At 47.3% G+C, this 19,353-nt stretch overlaps 1 protein-coding gene across 1 annotated transcript in view; it reads left to right on the forward strand.

Annotated features, from left to right (window-relative positions):
• The window catches only part of adgrv1 (adhesion G protein-coupled receptor V1), a 202,966-nt gene that overhangs the window by 158,783 nt on the left and 24,830 nt on the right, over positions 1–19,353 (forward strand). The window contains 1 exon segment of the mRNA XM_064937880.1: positions 12,040–12,197. Coding sequence (XP_064793952.1) covers positions 12,040–12,197 — 158 coding nt within the window.

A 19,353-nucleotide genomic window follows, 5' to 3' on the forward strand; every position in this document is an offset into this window, starting at 1 on the left:
GTGGATTGTCTAAGAGCAGTGCAGTGGTGAAGTGTGGAGGGTCTAAGAGAAGTGCAGGGGGTTTAGTGTGGAGGGTCTAAGAGCAGTTCAGGGGGTGAAGTGTGGATTGTGTAAGAGCAGTTCAGGGGGTGAAGTGTGGTTTGTCTAAGAGCAGTTCAGGGGGTGAAGTGTGGATTGTGTAAGAGCAGTGCAGGGGGTGAAGTGTGGAGGGTCTAAGAGCAGTGCAGGGGTGATGTGTGGATTGTGTAAGAGCAGTTCAGGGGGTGAAGTGTGGATTGTGTAAGAGCAGTTCAGGGGGTGAAGTGTGGAGGGTCTAAGAGCAGTTCAGGGGGTGAAGTGTGGATTGTGTAAGAGCAGTTCAGGGGGTGAAGTGTGGAGGGTCTAAGAGCAGTTCAGGGGTGAAGTGTGGATTGTGTAAGAGCAGTTCAGGGGTGAAGTGTGGAGGGTCTAAGAGCAGTTCAGGGGTGAAGTGTGGATTGTGTAAGAGCAGTTCAGGGGGTGAAGTGTGGATTGTCTAAGAGCAGTGCAGGGGGTGAAGTGTGGAGGGTCTAAGAGCAGTTCAGGGGGTGAAGTGTGGATTGTGTAAGAGTAGTTCAGGGGGTGAAGTGTGGAGGGTCTAAGAGCAGTTCAGGGGGTGAAGTGTGGATTGTGTAAGAGCAGTTCAGGGGGTGAAGTGTGGAGGGTCTAAGAGCAGTTCAGGGGTGAAGTGTGGATTGTGTAAGAGCAGTTCAGGGGGTGAAGTGTGGATTGTCTAAGAGCAGTGCAGGGGGTGAAGTGTGGATTGTCTAAGAGCAGTTCAGGGGTGAAGTGTGGATTGTGTAAGAGCAGTGCAGGGGGTGAAGTGTGGATTGTCTAAGAGCAGTGCTTGGGGTGAAGTGTGGATTGTCTAAGAGCAGTACAGGGTGTGAAGTGTGGATTGTGTAAGAGCCGTTCAGGGGGTGAAGTGTGGAGGGTCTAAGAGCAGTGAAGGAGGGGAAGTGTGCATCAGTAATGATTGAGGGTACGAAGGAAAGGAAAGGGAAAGGTGGATACCTAGTCAACTGAATGCATTCGACTGAAAAGGGTGTACTTCTGAGGGATTAACTCCACATTGAATTGATAAGGAGCCAGGTGGGTGCGTGTAGGTGTGTCTATGCATACGTTTGTGTGTATGTGTGTCTATGCATACATTTGTGTGTACGTGTGCGTGTGAGGAAGGTGTTGGCCATTCGAAAATAACTCCGGATTGAATATCTGGTGCTGCAGTCTCACACCGCTCTGCAGATAAGAATTCTTGACACAGTTAGGCCTTTGTAAGAGTACATTGGTGTTGGCTAATGGGGGAGGGGGATCCTAATAAATCAAAGACCATGTGTCTCATGTGTAGCCTGCAGCCTACCTTTACAGCCCTGCATATAGTTCTGTGCGATGCTGTTGTATCTCTATTCTCTCCTCTCTGCTGTTGTATCTCTCCTCTCTCCTCTCTGCTGTTGTATCTCTCCTCTCTCGTCTCTGCTGTGCTGTAGCTCTCCTCTCGTCTCTGCTGTGTTGTATCTCTCCTCTCTGCTGTGTTGTATCTCTATTCTCTCCTCTCTCGTCTCTGCTGTGTTGTATCTCTATTGTCTCCTCTCTGCTGTGTTGTATCTCTCCTCTCTCCTCTCTGCTGTGTTGTATCTCTCCTCTCTCCTCTCTGCTGTGTTGTATCTCTATTCTCTCCTCTCTCGTCTCTGCTGTGTTGTATCTCTCCTCTCTCGTCTCTGCTGTGTTGTATCTCTCCTCTCTCCTCTCTGCTGTGTTGTAGCTCTCCTCTCTCGTCTCTGCTGTGTTGTATCGCTCCTCTCTCGTCTCTGCTGTGTTGTATCTCTATTCTCTCCTCTCTCGTCTCTGCTGTGTTGTAGCTCTCCTCTCTCCTATCTGCTGTGTTGTATCTCTCCTCTCTCGTCTCTGCTGTGCTGTAGCTCTCCTCTCTCGTCTCTGCTGTGTTGTATCTCTCCTCTCTGCTGTGTTGTATCTCTATTCTCTCCTCTCTCGTCTCTGCTGTGTTGTATCTCTATTGTCTCCTCTCTGCTGTGTTGTATCTCTCCTCTCTGCTGTGTTGTATCTCTCCTCTCTCGTCTCTGCTGTGCTGTAGCTCTCCTCTCTCGTCTCTGCTGTGTTGTATCTCTCCTCTCTGCTGTGTTGTATCTCTATTCTCTGCGTCTCTGCTGTGTTGTATCTCTATTCTCTCCTCTCTGCTGTGTTGTATCTCTATTCTCTCATCTCTCGTCTCTGCTGTGTTGTAGCTCTCCTCTCTCCTCTCTGCTGTGTTGTATCTCTCCTCTCTCGTCTCTGCTGTGCTGTAGCTCTCCTCTCTCGTCTCTGCTGTGTTGTATCTCTCCTCTCTGCTGTGTTGTATCTCTATTCTCTCGTCTCTGCTGTGTTGTATCTCTATTCTCTCCTCTCTGCTGTGTTGTATCTCTATTCTCTCCTCTCTGCTGTGTTGTACCTCTATTCTCTCCTCTCTCGTCTCTGCTGTGTTGTATCTCTATTCTCTCCTCTCTCGTCTCTGCTGTGCTGTAGCTCTCCTCTCTCCTATCTGCTGTGTTGTATCTCTCCTCTCTCGTCTCTGCTGTGCTGTAGCTCTCCTCTCTCATCTCTGCTGTGTTGTATCTCTCCTCTCTGCTGTGTTGTATCTCTATTCTCTCCTCTCTCGTCTCTGCTGTGTTGTATCTCTATTCTCTCGTCTCTGCTGTGTTGTAGCTCTCCTCTCTCCTCTCTGCTGTGTTGTATCTCTCCTCTCTCGTCTCTGCTGTGCTGTAGCTCTCCTCTCTCGTCTCTGCTGTGTTGTATCTCTCCTCTCTGCTGTGTTGTATCTCTATTCTCTCGTCTCTGCTGTGTTGTATCTCTATTCTCTCCTCTCTCGTCTCTGCTGTGTTGTATCTCTCCTCTCTCCTCTCTGCTGTGTTGTATCTCTCCTCTCTCGTCTCTGCTGTGCTGTAGCTCTCCTTTCTCGTCTCTGCTGTGTTGTATCTCTCCTCTCTGCTGTGTTGTATCTCTATTCTCTCGTCTCTGCTGTGTTGTATCTCTATTCTCTCCTCTCTGCTGTGTTGTATCTCTATTCTCTCGTCTCTGCTGTGTTGTATCTCTATTCTCTCCTATCTGCTGTGTTGTATCTCTATTCTCTCCTCTCTGCTGTGTTGTGTTGTATCTCTATTCTCTCCTCTCTCGTCTCTGCTGTGTTTCATCTCTATTCTCTCCTCTCTGCTGTGTTGTATCTCTATTCTCTCCTCTCTCGTCTCTGCTGTGTTGTAGCTCTATCTCTCCTCTCTGCTGTGTTGTATCTCTCCTCTCTCTCTCTGCTGTGCTGTAGCTCTCCTCTCTCGTCTCTGCTGTGTTGTATCTCTCCTCTCTGCTGTGTTGTATCTCTATTCTCTCCTCTCTCGTCTCTGCTGTGTTGTATCTCTATTGTCTCCTCTCTGCTGTGTTGTATCTCTCCTCTCTGCTGTGTTGTATCTCTCCTCTCTCGTCTCTGCTGTGCTGTAGCTCTCCTCTCTCGTCTCTGCTGTGTTGTATCTCTCCTCTCTGCTGTGTTGTATCTCTATTCTCTCGTCTCTGCTGTGTTGTATCTCTATTCTCTCCTCTCTGCTGTGTTGTATCTCTATTCTCTCATCTCTCGTCTCTGCTGTGTTGTAGCTCTCCTCTCTCCTCTCTGCTGTGTTGTATCTCTCCTCTCTCGTCTCTGCTGTGCTGTAGCTCTCCTCTCTCGTCTCTGCTGTGTTGTATCTCTCCTCTCTGCTGTGTTGTATATCTATTCTCTCGTCTCTGCTGTGTTGTATCTCTATTCTCTCCTCTCTGCTGTGTTGTATCTCTATTCTCTCCTCTCTGCTGTGTTGTACCTCTATTCTCTCCTCTCTCGTCTCTGCTGTGTTGTATCTCTATTCTCTCCTCTCTCGTCTCTGCTGTGCTGTAGCTCTCCTCTCTCCTATCTGCTGTGTTGTATCTCTCCTCTCTCGCTCTGCTGTGCTGTAGCTCTCTCTCTCGTCTCTGCTGTGTTGTATCTCTCCTCTCTGCTGTGTTGTATCTCTATTCTCTCCTCTCTCGTCTCTGCTGTGTTGTATCTCTATTCTCTCATCTCTCTCTGCTGTGTTGTAGCTCTCCTCTCTCCTCTCTGCTGTGTTGTATCTCTCCTCTCTGCTCTGCTGTGCTGTATCTCCTCTCTCGTCTCTGCTGTGTTGTATCTCTCCTCTCTGCTGTGTTGTATCTCTATTCTCTCGTCTCTGCTGTGTTGTATCTCTATTCTCTCCTCTCTCGTCTCTGCTGTGTTGTATCTCTCCTCTCTCCTCTCTGCTGTGTTGTATCTCTCCTCTCTCGTCTCTGCTGTGCTGTAGCTCTCCTTTCTCGTCTCTGCTGTGTTGTATCTCTCCTCTCTGCTGTGTTGTATCTCTATTCTCTCGTCTCTGCTGTGTTGTATCTCTATTCTCTCCTCTCTGCTGTGTTGTATCTCTATTCTCTCGTCTCTGCTGTGTTGTATCTCTATTCTCTCCTATCTGCCTTGTTGTATCTCTATTCTCTCCTCTCTGCTGTGTTGTGTTGTATCTCTATTCTCTCCTCTCTCGTCTCTGCTGTGTTTTATCTCTATTCTCTCCTCTCTGCTGTGTTGTATCTCTATTCTCTCCTCTCTCGTCTCTGCTGTGTTGTAGCTCTCCTCTCTCCTCTCTGCTGTGTTGTATCTCTCCTCTCTCGTCTCTGCTGTGCTGTAGCTCTCCTCTCTCGTCTCTGCTGTGTTGTAACTCTCCTCTCTGCTGTGTTGTATCTCTATTCTCTCGTCTCTGCTGTGTTGTATCTCTATTCTCTCCTCTCTGCTGTGTTGTATCTCTATTCTCTCCTCTCTCGTCTCTGCTGTGTTGTATCTCTATTCTCTCCTCTCTCGTCTCTGCTGTGTTGTAGCTCTCCTCTCTCGTCTCTGCTGTGTTGTATCTCTCCTCTCTACTGTGTTGTATCTCTATTCTCTCGTCTCTGCTGTGTTGTATCTCTATTCTCTCCTCTCTGCTGTGTTGTATCTCTATTCTCTCCTCTCTCGTCTCTGCTGTGTTGTATCTCTATTCTCTCCTCTCTCGTCTCTGCTGTGTTGTATCTCTATTCTCTCCTCTCTGCTGTGTTGTATCTCTCCTCTCTCTCTCTGCTGTGTTGTATCTCTCCTCTCTCGTCTCTGCTGTGTTGTATCTCTATTCTCTCCTCTCTCGTCTCTGCTGTGTTGTATCTCTCCTCTCTCGTCTCTGCTGTTTTGTATCTCTATTCTCTCCTCTCTCCTCTCTGCTGTGTTGTATCTCTATTGTCTCCTCTCTCCTCTCTGCTGTGTTGTATCTCAATTCTCTCCTCTCTGCTGTGTTGTATCTCTATTCTCTCCTCTCTCCTATCTGCTGTGTTGCATCTCTCCTCTCTCCTCTCTGGTGTGTTGTATCTCTATTCTCTCATCTCTGCTGTGTTGTATCTCTATTCTCTCCTCTCTGCTGTGTTGTATCTCTCCTCTCTCGTCTCTGCTGTGTTGTAGCTCTCTCTCTCTGCTGTGTTGTATCTCTATTCTCTCCTCTCTCGTCTCTGCTGTGTTGTATCTCTATTCTCTCCTATCTGCTGTGTTGAATCTCTCCTCTCTCCTCTCTCCTCTCTCCTCTCTGCTGTGTTGTATCTCTCCTCTCTCGTCTCTGCTGTGTTGTATCTCTCCTCTCTCCTCTCTGCTGTGTTGTATCTCTATTCTCTCCTATCTGCTGTGTTGAATCTCTCCTCTCTCCTCTCTCCTCTCTCCTCTCTGCTGTGTTGTATCTCTCCTCTCTCGTCTCTGCTGTGTTGTATCTCTCCTCTCTCCTCTCTGCTGTGTTGTATCTCTCCTCTCTCGTCTCTGCTGTTTTGTATCTCTATTCTCTCCTCTCTCCTCTCTGCTGTGTTGTATCTCTATTGTCTCCTCTCTCCTCTCTGCTGTGTTGTATCTCAATTATCTCCTCTCTGCTGTGTTGTATCTCTATTCTCTCCTCTCTCCTATCTGCGTTGTTGCATCTCTCCTCTCTCCTCTCTGGTGTGTTGTATCTCTATTCTCTCATCTCTGCTGTGTTGTATCTCTATTCTCTCCTCTCTCCTCTCTGCTGTGTTGTATCTCTATTCTCTCCTCTCTCCTATCTGCTGTGTTGCATCTCTATTCTCTCCTCTCTCCTATCTGCTGTGTTGTATCTCTATTCTCTCCTCTCTCCTATCTGCTGTGTTGTATCTCTATTCTCTCGTCTCTGCTGTGTTGTATCTCTATTCTCTCCTCTCTCCTCTCTGCTGTGTTGCATCTCTCCTCTCTCGTCTCTGCTGTGTTGTATCTCTATTCTCTGCTGTGTTGTATCTCTATTCTCTCCTCTCTGCTGTGTTGTATCTCTATTCTCTCCTCTCTCTGCTGTGTTGTATCTCTCCTCTCTCCTCTCTGCTGTGTTGTATCTCTCCTCTCTCGTCTCTGCTGTGTTGTATCTCTCCTCTCTCGTCTCTGCTGTGTTGTACCTCGGCCCTTTGTCCGTATTTGCTCTCTCCTGGCTCATTGGTTCATTCCTCCTCTGCTCCAGTCCTGCTTCCTGGCCGTCTGTGGCATTCATGCCATTCTTCACCCTGGCTGAACCTTTCCTCTCCTCCGCCTCTTCATCTCTCCTTTTTTCAATGTTATCCTGGGCGTGCCTGGCCCATTGACAAGGGTGAGATTATTTGCCAGGTTTCACATTCTGACAACCAGAGAGGCAGTGGGAGCGTATTTTCTTTTAAAGTATGGTTTATGTTACAGCTGTGCAAACGGAAAAATATTGGAGATTTTGATTAAAGTTCTTAACACAGTACTTTGATTTTATTACAGTGAAAGACTGTTTACTCATGATTACGCCACTCAAGTGGACAACATGTTATCACTCTGCATGTTGTGCATAGGCAGTCAGAAAATTGGTATCACTATGATTAGATGATAACGTTAAGGTCAAGCGTGTAATAGTTGCTGCAAGTAACATTAAAGGGCCGCTGCAGTCAAAAACGTGATTTGCCTGTGTTTTATATATATTTGCCTGTGTTTTATATATATATATATATATATTTCCACTCTATGAGGTTGGAAAAATACTGTGAATTTGTGAAAATGACGATAATGCCCTTTTAGTGTGGGAGCTGTTTGAAAAGACCGACCTGAAATGTTAGCTTGTTGGGGTTTTGGCCTGCCCGGTGACATCAGTTAATAGATCAATAAGAAAGGGTTCCCAAACCTCTCTGCCAATAAGAGCTGGTTTTCAGTTTCCCCCTCCCCACTCTCAGACCACTCCCAGACATCCTAGCAAAAATTATTGTTTGAGAAATTGCACTTTACTAAGAAGCTATTTTTGTTTGACCATTTTAATTGAAAACATTCACTGTAATGTACTTAATTGTTACCCAGAAATTACTTCAAATGAAGATAAAAATGGCTACATTGAACCTTTTAAGATTGTTTCCCAAAATCCTGGTCCGATGTTGTGGGCTGGATCAATGTCCTGCGGAAGCTTTTGATGTGCAATAACAGCAAATACCCACATAAAACATCAGCACACCTCTAACTACATATTTGTTCAAAGTTCATTGCACAGGGTGCGTCCCAACAACCTCTCCTTCTCCCAGGAACTGGGCACTCGTTCTACTACTTCCCACAAATGAAGGGAGGTGAACAAGTGCACACTTTGAGACAAAGGAGAGATTATTAGGATGCAACACAGGAGCTCCATGAACATTCCCTCCCACAAGGGCACACAAGACACCACGTGACCAACAACAGCAATGTGTCTGTTTAACACGTTCTCCCGCAGGAAGAACATCATGAAATAGTGTATCACTATTACTTGTCATACCTTACATTTTATTCTGTTCACCGTAGCCAATGATTTACCTTGGTGAAGTAAGGTAGGGCTGTATTTGTGTCCGTTGTTCCACTGCCATATTAATGCAGTTCTGTGAGATGGCACCGTTGGCATGCTCATTGAGATAAACCTTTCGCCATAACAAGGTGGTTGGGTTGTTTTTCCCAGAGCCAAACACAGGCTCCCTACCTTTCTAAACGACACGACTAGAACACAACAGGGACTGGACAGATGATGGGAGTGAATTCCTCGGAATAGATTACGTGGAAGGAGGAGGAGTGAGAAAGGGGAAGAGAGGAGGGGCGGCAGAGGGAGGGAGAGAGAGTAGGGGGGGTGGCAGAGATAGAACAGAGTGAGAGTGAGTGAGAAGGAGACGGACAGACGGACAGAAAAGCAGACTGACGGACGGACCGACGAGCAGACGGACAGACACAGACCAACAGACATGCTCCTGAGAAAAGCAGACTGACGGACGGACCGACTAGCAGACGGACAGACACAGACCGACCGACACGCTCCTGAGAAAAGCAGACTGACGGACGGACCGACTAACAGACGGACAGACACAGACCGACCGACATGCTCCTGAGAAAAGCAGACTGACGGACGGACCGACTAGCAGACGGACAGACACAGACCGACAGACATGCTCCTGAGAAAAGCAGACTGACGGACGGACCGACTAGCAGACTGATGGACGGACCGACTAGCAGACGGACAGACACAGACCGACCGACATGCTCCTGAGAAAAGCAGACTGACGGACGGACCGACTAGCAGACGGACAGACACAGACCGACCGACATGCTCCTGAGAAAAGCAGACTGACGGACGGACCGACTAACAGACGGACAGACACAGACCGACCGACATGCTCCTGAGAAAAGCAGACTGACGGACGGACCGACTAGCAGACGGACAGACACAGACCGACCGACATGCTCCTGAGAAAAGCAGACTGACGGACGGACCGACTAGCAGACGGACAGACACAGACCGACCGACATGCTCCTGAGAAAAGCAGACTGACGGACGGACGGACCGACTAGCAGACGGACAGACACAGACCGACCGACATGCTCCTGAGAAAAGCAGACTGACGGACGGACCGACTAGCAGACGGACAGACACAGACCGACCGACATGCTCCTGAGAAAAGCAGACTGACGGACGGACCGACTAGCAGACGGACAGACACAGACCGACAGACATGCTCCTGAGAAAAGCAGACTGACAGACGGACCGACTAGCAGACGGACAGACACAGACCGGTCGACATGCTCCTGAGAAAAGCAGACTGACGGACGGACCGACTTGACGGACAGACACAGACCGACCGACATGCTCCTGAGAAAAGCAGACTGACGGACGGACCGACTGCAGACGGACAGACACAGACCGACCGACATGCTCCTGAGAAAAGCAGACTGATGGACGGACCGACTAGCAGACGGACAGACACAGACCGACCGACATGCTCCTGAGAAAAGCAGACTGACGGACGGACCGACTAGCAGACGGACAGACACAGACCGACAGACATGCTCCTGAGAAAAGCAGACTGACAGACGGACCGACTAGCAGACGGACAGACACAGACCGACCGACATGCTCCTGAGAAAAGCAGACTGACGGACGGACCGACTCAGACGGACAGACACAGACCGACCGACATGCTCCTGAGAAAAGCAGACTGACGGACGGACCGACTGCAGACGGACAGACACAGACCGACCGACATGCTCCTGAGAAAAGCAGACTGACGGACGGACGGACCGACTGCAGACGGACAGACCAGACCGACCGACATGCTCCTGAGAAAAGCAGACTGACGGACGGACCGACTAGCAGACGGACAGACACAGACCGACCGACATGCTCCTGAGAAAAGCAGACTGACGGACGGACCGACTAGCAGATGGACAGACACAGACCGACAGACATGCTCCTGAGAAAAGCAGACTGACAGACGGACCGACTAGCAGACGGACAGACACAGACCGACCGACATGCTCCTGAGAAAAGCAGACTGACGGACGGACCGACTAGCAGACGGACAGACACAGACCGACCGACATGCTCCTGAGAAAAGCAGACTGACGGACGGACCGACTCAGACGGACAGACACAGACCGACCGACATGCTCCTGAGAAAAGCAGACTGACGGACGGACCGACTAGCAGACGGACAGACACAGACCGACAGACATGCTCCTGAGAAAAGCAGACTGACGGACGGACCGACTAGCAGACGGACAGACACAGACCGACAGACATGCTCCTGAGAAAAGCAGACTGACAGACGGACCGACTAGCAGACGGACAGACACAGACCGACCGACATGCTCCTGAGAAAAGCAGACTGACGGACGGACCGACTAGCAGACGGACAGACACAGACCGACCGACATGCTCCTGAGAAAAGCAGACTGACGGACGGACCGACTAGCAGACGGACAGACACAGACCGACCGACATGCTCCTGAGAAAAGCAGACTGACGGACGGACCGACTAGCAGACGGACAGACACAGACCGACAGACATGCTCCTGAGAAAAGCAGACTGACGGACGGACCGACTAGCAGACTGACGGACGGACCGACTAGCAGACGGACAGACACAGACCGACCGACATGATCCTGAGAAAAGCAGACTGACGGACGGACCGACTAGCAGACGGACAGACACAGACCGACCGACATGCTCCTGAGAAAAGCAGACTGACGGACGGACCGACTAGCAGACGGACAGACACAGACCGACCGACATGCTCCTGAGAAAAGCAGACTGACGGACGGACCGACTAGCAGACGGACAGACACAGACCGACCGACACGATCCTGAGAAAAGCAGTACTATAAATGAATATTGTTCCCGGCTCTATTTCGAGATCCATGACAAGTGTCAGTGGTCATTAAGGGACCATTGGGGGTGTGACTGTGTCTGGGCATGGAGGAACAGTTGGGCCTCGTGGGACACCATAGCTAGGCTTACCACTGGGAGGGTGGCGTGAGGGCCGTCAGAGCCGTCAGAGCAGGGATACCCCTTCAGAAAGAACACAGTGTCTCTTACTGCACTCCCTGGGGAGTGTGTTTGTTGTGTGAGACTGAGTTGGGAGCCATGTCTGACTGTGCCAATTGGCCCACTGTGGTGCTGAATATTTTGCCCTCCCCAACCATGTGCTGGAATGTGCTGCCGCAAGGACACAACAACTCTGAGTGTGACCTTAAACACACACACACACGTGCGCGCGCGCGTGCCGAAGTAAGTGCGCAGTACTTCAGCTCATCCCCTTACAATAATGATGGATTACAAAGCTACACCGAGATCAAATATGACACAGAATTCAGGATCAGTGTTTCAGCAGAGATTAGAAGAGGACTGTTCGATTTTTAAATTTTTAATTTGAAGTGGTCAGTGATAGTGGTGGATTTGATCCCTGCAGGATAATGCTCGCTCCCCTGACCAACAGCAGAGCTCGTAGACGACAGCAGCCCTCTCCTCCTTGCACGCTCCGAAGACTTGGCCAAAACAGCAGATGTATCGACGATAAACCTTCAATAAATAAGACGCTGTTTTCAAAAGGAGACAACAACAAAAAAATACCCCCCCCCCAAAAAAAGCCTTAAATAGAAAAATACTTTAATACTTTAAGTTGTGATAGGGAGGTCGAAGTAGATGTTTGTGCATAAAGGAAATGTCTTTGAAGCTTGTTCTTCACTGGGAAGGCTGAGAGTCTTATGAAGGATCAGAGGTATCAGGCCCTAGATCCTGCTTATGGATGTTGAAGCTAGAATGTCTTTAACTAATACAGCGCAATAAAGGAACATAGCCAGGGCTTCATTTTACTCCTCTCCTTGGCTGTTTACTGCAAGTTTTGTGTAATAACACCCCTCTTCTCTCTCCCTCTCTCACTCTCTTTCTCCCTCCCCCTCTCTCTCCCCCTACCTTTCTCCCTCCCCCTCTCTCTCTCACTCTCCCCTTCTCTCTCTCCCTCCCTTTCTCCCTCCCCCTCTCTCTCTCTCTCCCTCCCTTTCTCTCCCTCCCTTTCTCCCTCCCACCCCCCTCTCTCTCTCTCTCCCTTCCCCTCTCTCTCTTTCTCTCTCCCCTTCTTTCTTTCTTTCTTTCTTTCTTTCTTTCTCTCTCTCTCTTTCTGTCTCTCTGTCTCTCTGTCTCTGTCTGCAGGTGTTTCATTCCTAATATCTATGCTGCTCTGTGTACAGCAGCCCTGGTGCCTCTCATCTGCCTGGTCGGGGTACTAGTGGTTTTCATCCATGCCTACCAGGTCACACAGCAGTGGAAGGCCTACGATGATGTGTACCGCGGACGCACCAACAGCTCAGGTATACACACACACACACACACACACACACACACACACATACATGCATTCAAGAATACAAACGTGAACTCACACACAGTCTGCCCACTATGAGACTTATGGCATGGGTTGGAGCATCTAGCCACCTCCATGTCTCGTGCAACCAGACCAAGTCTGAAAACCAGCTCTATAGCGAATACATCCTCCACAGAGATACCTTTATTTTCCCGTCTCACCCATCTCCAACAACCCCGAGCAACCCCCACCGCAGCCCCCATGGCTGGCCCATCCACAGATGGTGGGCAGGATGTCCTTGTTCCAACACTCTGTGGTAGGTTCCCTGAAAAGCCTGTGGAGATTGCTTGTTACAACACACATCTAATCCTCGACCCAGGCTGTTGGACTATTTTTCACAATGGCCTGCAAAAACCACCCCGACACGCGCACCCGTGTACAAAGCGAGCAACGCGTCTGATCAGGCGCCGTAGGGCAGCCTTGATTAAAGCTTTATGCAACATTCACTGCAGTACAAAACACATGTGTGCATTGTGCACGTCAGTACAAAACACATACGCACGCACCGTATGCTACTCACTTGGATTCATGCAGAGTGGGTGGAGACACAGTTCCTTGCAAACAGAGGATATTCTGTACACACACACACACACACACACATTATCCCTGGCTTTTGTTCTGCTCCGTCGGTATCGTGAATCAAATCCCTCTCCATTGTTGCTAAGTATCCGTGTTTTGGTCGCCTGAATTAGTGCGAGTCCTTTGGTTGGCAAAGCTGCTCATAGCCTCCCCACAACACCGTGTGTGGTCTGTGCCACATTGTGTGTGTTAGTGATGCGGGGGTTTACTCATATCCCTGGTCCCTAAATGTCTTTGTTCTGCGATAGATGCAGAGATGACAGAGGGAACTTTAACAATGTCAGCTAGATTGAAGCATTCATCCTGTCATTTATGACATTATCCTCGTGAGCAAGGGTTTATTTAGTACTCTGGGGCAACATATAAGAGAAACTGCATGTATCTAGTTATAGACAAGTTGACTAACATGTAGTTTACTAAAATGTTGGAAATTATAAGCTGAAACGATAAAAATCCTGCACCCTTTGTCAAAACATAGTTTGTCTGTCTCTGACATTAGCCTGAAACACATTTTCTATGGGGTCTGGTGCAGGCCTCAAATCTTCACTTTATCTCATATAGTCGGGCACTGAGGATGGGTTATTAGCAACTGCAGGTGGATGCGGGTGAGCAAACAGCTACCTAATGGTTAAGCGCATTCGGACAGTAACCGAAAGGTTGCTGGTTCGAATCCCCAAGCCGGAAAGGTGGACAAATCTGCCGTTCTGCCCTTGAGCAAGGCACTTAACCCCCACAAAAACTGCTCCCCCGGGCGCCGATGACGTAGACGTCGATTAAGGCAGCCCTGCGCGCCTCTCTACCCCTCCCCTGGAGTGTGTTTGTGTGTCCGCTGTAGAGAAGGCAGAGCCACCGGCCCTAACAAACACACACCGGCTCACACACTGTCACGTCGTGATGTAGTGGCTGACTCGGCATGCCTCTGACACTGCCGGCGTCTGTTCCTCAGCCTTACAGCCCATGTACCTGCCTGGGCCCGACACCCTGAGGGGCACACTAAAGCAGCCTCGCCCACAAACACACAAACAGACACACACTCAAACACACACTCAAGGGGGGGGGGGGGGGGGTAGCAGTAGAGTGAGGTCCATAAACAGGTTTTCAACAGCCTATCAAACTCCTTATTTACACGGGCTGGATGAGAAATGCAATTTATTTGTGTTCTGAGAAAATGTGAATGTGATAAATGTGATTTATATTCACATTTAGGGTGGCTAGGCTGCCTAGGCCTTTTTAAAGACACTACCGGTCAAACGTTTTAGAACACCTACTCAAGGGTTTTTCTTTACTTGTAATAGTGAAGACATCAAAACTATGGAATAACACATATGTGGTCATGTAGTAACCAAAATAGTGTTAAACAATTCCAAAAATATATTGTATTTCAGATTCTTCAAATAGCCACCCTTTGCCTCGATGGCAGCTTTGCACACTCTTGGCATTCTCTCAACCAGCTTCATTAGGCAGTCACCTGGAATGCATTTCAATTAACAGGTGTGCCTTCTTAAAAGTTCATCTGTTGAATTTCTTTCCTTCTTAATGCGTTTGAGCCAGTTGTGTTGTGTTGTGACAAGGTAGGAGTGGTATACAGAACATAGTCCTATTTGGTAAAAGACCAAGTCCATATAATGGCATGACCAGCTCAAATAAGCAAAGAGAAACAAAAGTCCGTCATTACTTTAAGACATGAAGGTCAGTCAATATGGATAATTTCAAGAACTTTTAACGTTTCTTCAAGCGCAGTCGCAAAAACCATCAAGCGCTATGATGAAACTGGCTCCAATGAGGATCGTCACAAGAATGGAAGACCCAGAGTTACCTGTGCTGCAGAGGATAAGTTCATTAGAGTTTACTAGCCTCAGAAATTGCAGCCCAAATAAATGCATCTCAACATCAACTGTTAAGAGGAGACTGTGCGAATCAGGTCTTCATGGTCGAATTGCGGCAAAGAAACAACTACTAAAGGACACCAATAAGAAGAAGAGACTTGCTTGGGCCAAGAAACATGAGGAATGGACATTAGACCAGAGGAAATGTGTCCTTTGGTCTGGAGTCCAAATTGGAGATGTTTGGTTTCAACCAAACCAACAGCTTTGATGGTGACACTGTCTGTGATTTATGTAGAATTCAAGTCACACTTAACCAGCATGGCTACCACAGCATTCTACAGCGATACGCCATCCCATCTGGTTTGGGCTAAGTGGGATTATAATTTGTTTTTCAACAGGACAATGACCCAACACACTTCCAGGTTGTGTAAGGGCTATTTGACCAAGAAGGAGAGTGATGAAGTGCTGCATCAGATGACCTGGCCTCCACAATCCCCCGACCTCAACCCAATTGAGATGGTTTGGGAAGAGTCGGACCGCAGTGTAAAGGAAAAGCAGCCAACAAGTGCTCAGCAAATGTGGGAACTCCTTCAAGACAGTTGGAAAAGCATTCCAGGTGAAGCTGGTTTAGAGAATGCCAACAGTGTGCATAGCTGTCATCAAGGCAAACGGTGCCTATTTGAAGAATCTCAAATCTAAAGTATATTTTGGTTTGTTTAACACTTTTTTGGTTACTACATGATTCAATATGTGTTATTTCACAGTTTTGATGTCTTCACTATTATTCTACAATGTAGAAAATAGTAAAAATAAAGAAAAACTGTTGAATGAGTAGGTGTTCAAAATGTTTGACCTGTAGTGTATATATTTTCTTTACATATAATCTGATTAGAAACATTTTCTGGTCCCATCAGAGCCCATATAAAAAAATGTTTACAGCTAGTTACTGTGTCATTTGCTACAACTAAGGTCTGGAGCTGGTTAGGTTAGCTTACTTCCAGATCAGGAAAAACTTTGGGCCCCAGGGAACAATTTCCCACCCCCCATCACTCTGGGACCTGTGGTGCCACATCTGAAATCACCACACAATGTTACAAGTGAAACAAAACATGTCCTATTTGTATGACCTATATTTGACATGTTTTTGTTATTGGAGATGGGCTTCCATAGTTTTACGTGGCTCAGTACAGCTGGTAGCTACCGCAACAATTGCAGAATGTAACTGGCTGTTAATGCAATTTCAGGTAAAAACTCAATGAAACAAGTCTCAAGTATTAGGAAAATGTCTATACATTTCAGCTGTTTCAAAAAAACACTGCTCTGCTATTACGATTTATGCTGTTGGAGTGTTGGGTCAATGAGACAACTCTGTATACACGACCCTGCTTCAAGATGGGCAACTGTCGTTTGAGTGTCGTACGCTACCTCCGGAAGTAGCAGTCGAGACGTAGCAAGTATGCGAGTAACATTTGAGTAACGTGTGTAGCCAACAGTATTTTTACAATAAAGTGTAGAAGAAGAGGCTCCTCCTAGTTCGCCTCAGTGTTGTTTGTGTTGTTTACATCGCAGCCCAATAGAAAAGAGTTCCCCAATTTAATTTGGCCCGCGGGTGGTTTTATTTGACCCGCCCCCCCCCCAACTTTTCTGAGCAAAACATTTTTTATTGTTGGACTGTAAAATCACCAGGAAATCAGCTCCAAGTGACTTACATTTTTTTTTATCTGTTCACAAGTATTACTATACATAGTAGAGAGACACAAATGTAAGCAAGTTTTGAAATGATTATGGTTTAGTCAAACATTTTATGTGTTTGGGCTACTTGCGGTCAATTTGCAGTCTACAATTTAATTTGTCATTTTGTTCCGGCATCCAGGCCATCCGCTCAAGAAAAAATCAACACGCGGTTGAGTCTCGTTGATGATCCCAGCGGTAGAGAATTGCCTGTCAGTGCACCCTGAAGCAATGGCACTCAACTGTTATCATATTGCCATGGTTTCCGCCTGAGTCTGTGGTGGAAAAAAAGGCCCTCTTTTCGTTTGCAAAAAAAAACATGCAAATACAGACCTGCTCAGACAGCGCCCTGGAGGACCACAGTCATCACATGCACTTTGGACCAGGGGCACAACACTGGGGACACAACTGATCAAATCGAATGTATTCATATAGCCCTTCTTACATCCGCTGATATCTCAAAGTGCTTGTACAGAAACCCAAGCCTAAAACCCCAAACAGCAAGCAATGCAGGTGTAGAAGCACTTTACGACAAAAAGGCGCTTTACTTTCTCACAGCTCTCTGCATCCTCATCCAACAGGACGGGTAGCCTATTCTCATCAAAGAGGTCTTTGAAAAACTTGAATAAGGGTTTGAAAATTGGGGGAAATGACACTTTAAAGGTTTTATATATTTTTTTACATTTAGTCAGGAACTTGAGTTTGAGATACCCTGTACTAGGCTATAGACTTTCTTCAGTAGGTCCGACTCTTCTATTAGGAAATGACTGGCTCATTTCAATATGAGGCTGATTCTCTAGGCTTGGATTTGGTCATTGAGAATTGATGTAACAAAAATAGCTGCAGGCTCCACTACAAACAGATACAGGAGCACGTCTCAAATGGTACCCTATTCCCTATAGGGCACATAGGGCTCTGGTCAAAAGTAATGCACTATGTAGGGAGTAGGGTGCCATTTGGGAAGCAGTCACAGTAACATCCCTGGTTAGTTTCAGAAGTCTCTCTGTCTGGAGTTTATATAACTCAAGGTTGTAGGATGAGAAGCTGGCGAGAAGGCCAAGACTGATTCTCATTTGGGCTCAAAGAGGCTTGATGTGCAGTCATGGCTACTGTAGTAGAGATAGAGAAGGTCTTTTATCAGTGAGCCAGAGAGCACACTAAAGGGCCCTCTCCAGTGGAATTGCATTATGATGCCCCTGGGTGCCACATGCAGATGAATGCTACTCTAATGGTCGGCATGGAGGTACCGATGAATGTTTCAAATGTTTCAGCCAATCAGGGTTGAGAGCTTTGGGAACCAGAAGTGTTGGGTGTTATGGATGACTGGAGTTACTGTGTAGAGATGCCAAGCCTCTTGGTAAATTCTGTTATTGACGAGTGGGACTAACAGGACAGATCACTGAACCTGTCTCTTCATATTAGCTTCCAGACTCATAGTCTCATTCACTGGCACTGTTTCTCTGACAGATTTCAACTCTGCAAACGCTTGTGCTGTTTTCGATATTTGTAAATGACTTTTTTTTTTCAAGACATATAGCGTATAAAACTGTCGTCCATCGGCGTTTCTGTGTCTCAAATGATTCACAGAATGATTTCAGTTTATCTGGCTCATGGCGTGGGCTCACTCCCCTCTGATAACCACTGCTATTGACGGTGGGAGAGAGAGAGAGAGACAACAACAGAGGAGCCTGTTGGAATGCTGATGTAATCATTGTGAGACGAGAGGTGACGGACACCATTCCTTCTGCTCCTTTACCAGGACCGGACTGCTGCTGAGATAAGCACAGGCCTCCACTTATTTCACATCTGCCTGGCCCTGACCCGCAGGTACAGCTCTGAAAGTGCTGTGAGATATGCCACGGCCTCTGACGTCACTCACATTTGATGCCGTGTGTGTGTGAGTCTGCAGACATACTCTACTCTACAGCCAGGTGTGAAATGCATTGTCGGTGTCAGGCTCGTTACCTTGCAGTAGGACAAGATGTGGTGCATTTAGCGGATGGATAAAGAAACGACTTAGATAACATGTGCGGAAGAACCAAAGACACCCTGTGTATACGAAAGGTTTATTTGAAAATGCGGCATTTCAGTCACACAGACCACCTTGATCAAGGCACGTGCATGATTCTGTGTTTCCAGTGTTGGTTGTGTTGTGCAGACTGAGGTGCGGTACCAACATGATATCGTAGGAAAACGTCATCCTGTCACATCACCATATATGAAAACGTCACAATATATGACTTTTTCTCTCTCTCAATACATTGGATTCAATGGGAAAAGATGCGTCAAATGGTTGACGTTTCTGTCAATACATTGGATTCAATGGGAAAAGATGCGTCAAATGGTTGACGTTTCTGTCAATACATTGGATTCAATGGGAAAAGATGCGGCAAATGGTTGACGTTTCTGTCAATACATTGGATTCAATGGGAAAAGATGCGTCAAATGGTTGACGTTTCTGTCAATACATTGGATTCAATGGGAAAAGATGTGTCAAATGGTTGACGTTTCTGTCAATACATTGGATTCAATGGGAAAAGATGCGTCAAATGGTTGACGTTTCTGTCAATACATTGGATTCAATGGGAAAAGATGCGTCAAATGGTTGACGTTTCTGTCAATACATTGCTTTCAAAGGGAAAATATGAGTGTCACAGGGATTAGAGTTAGACATACAGACAGACATACATACAATTCTATGGGCAAATTATTGAGAGGCTCGGTCAGACAGGCAGGCAAATACGTGACAGGGTACCATTTTGAGCTTGATACTGCGTGCAATTGAGACTCCACTAGACACGATTCCTCCTACTGTACTTATTGTATATATGCCACAGTAATTAGAGGAGTCACGATGCAATCACTGACCCTAGACAGGCTGTCACCAGCCATGGGAGTGGTCATACAAACAGCTGACCACCTCCTAATCCCAAATTACAGCCAATGGTTACGAACTCTGTGTATTCT

This window comes from Oncorhynchus masou, chromosome 25 (genome assembly GCF_036934945.1).
Source record: "Oncorhynchus masou masou isolate Uvic2021 chromosome 25, UVic_Omas_1.1, whole genome shotgun sequence".
Lineage (NCBI taxonomy): Eukaryota > Metazoa > Chordata > Actinopteri > Salmoniformes > Salmonidae > Oncorhynchus > Oncorhynchus masou.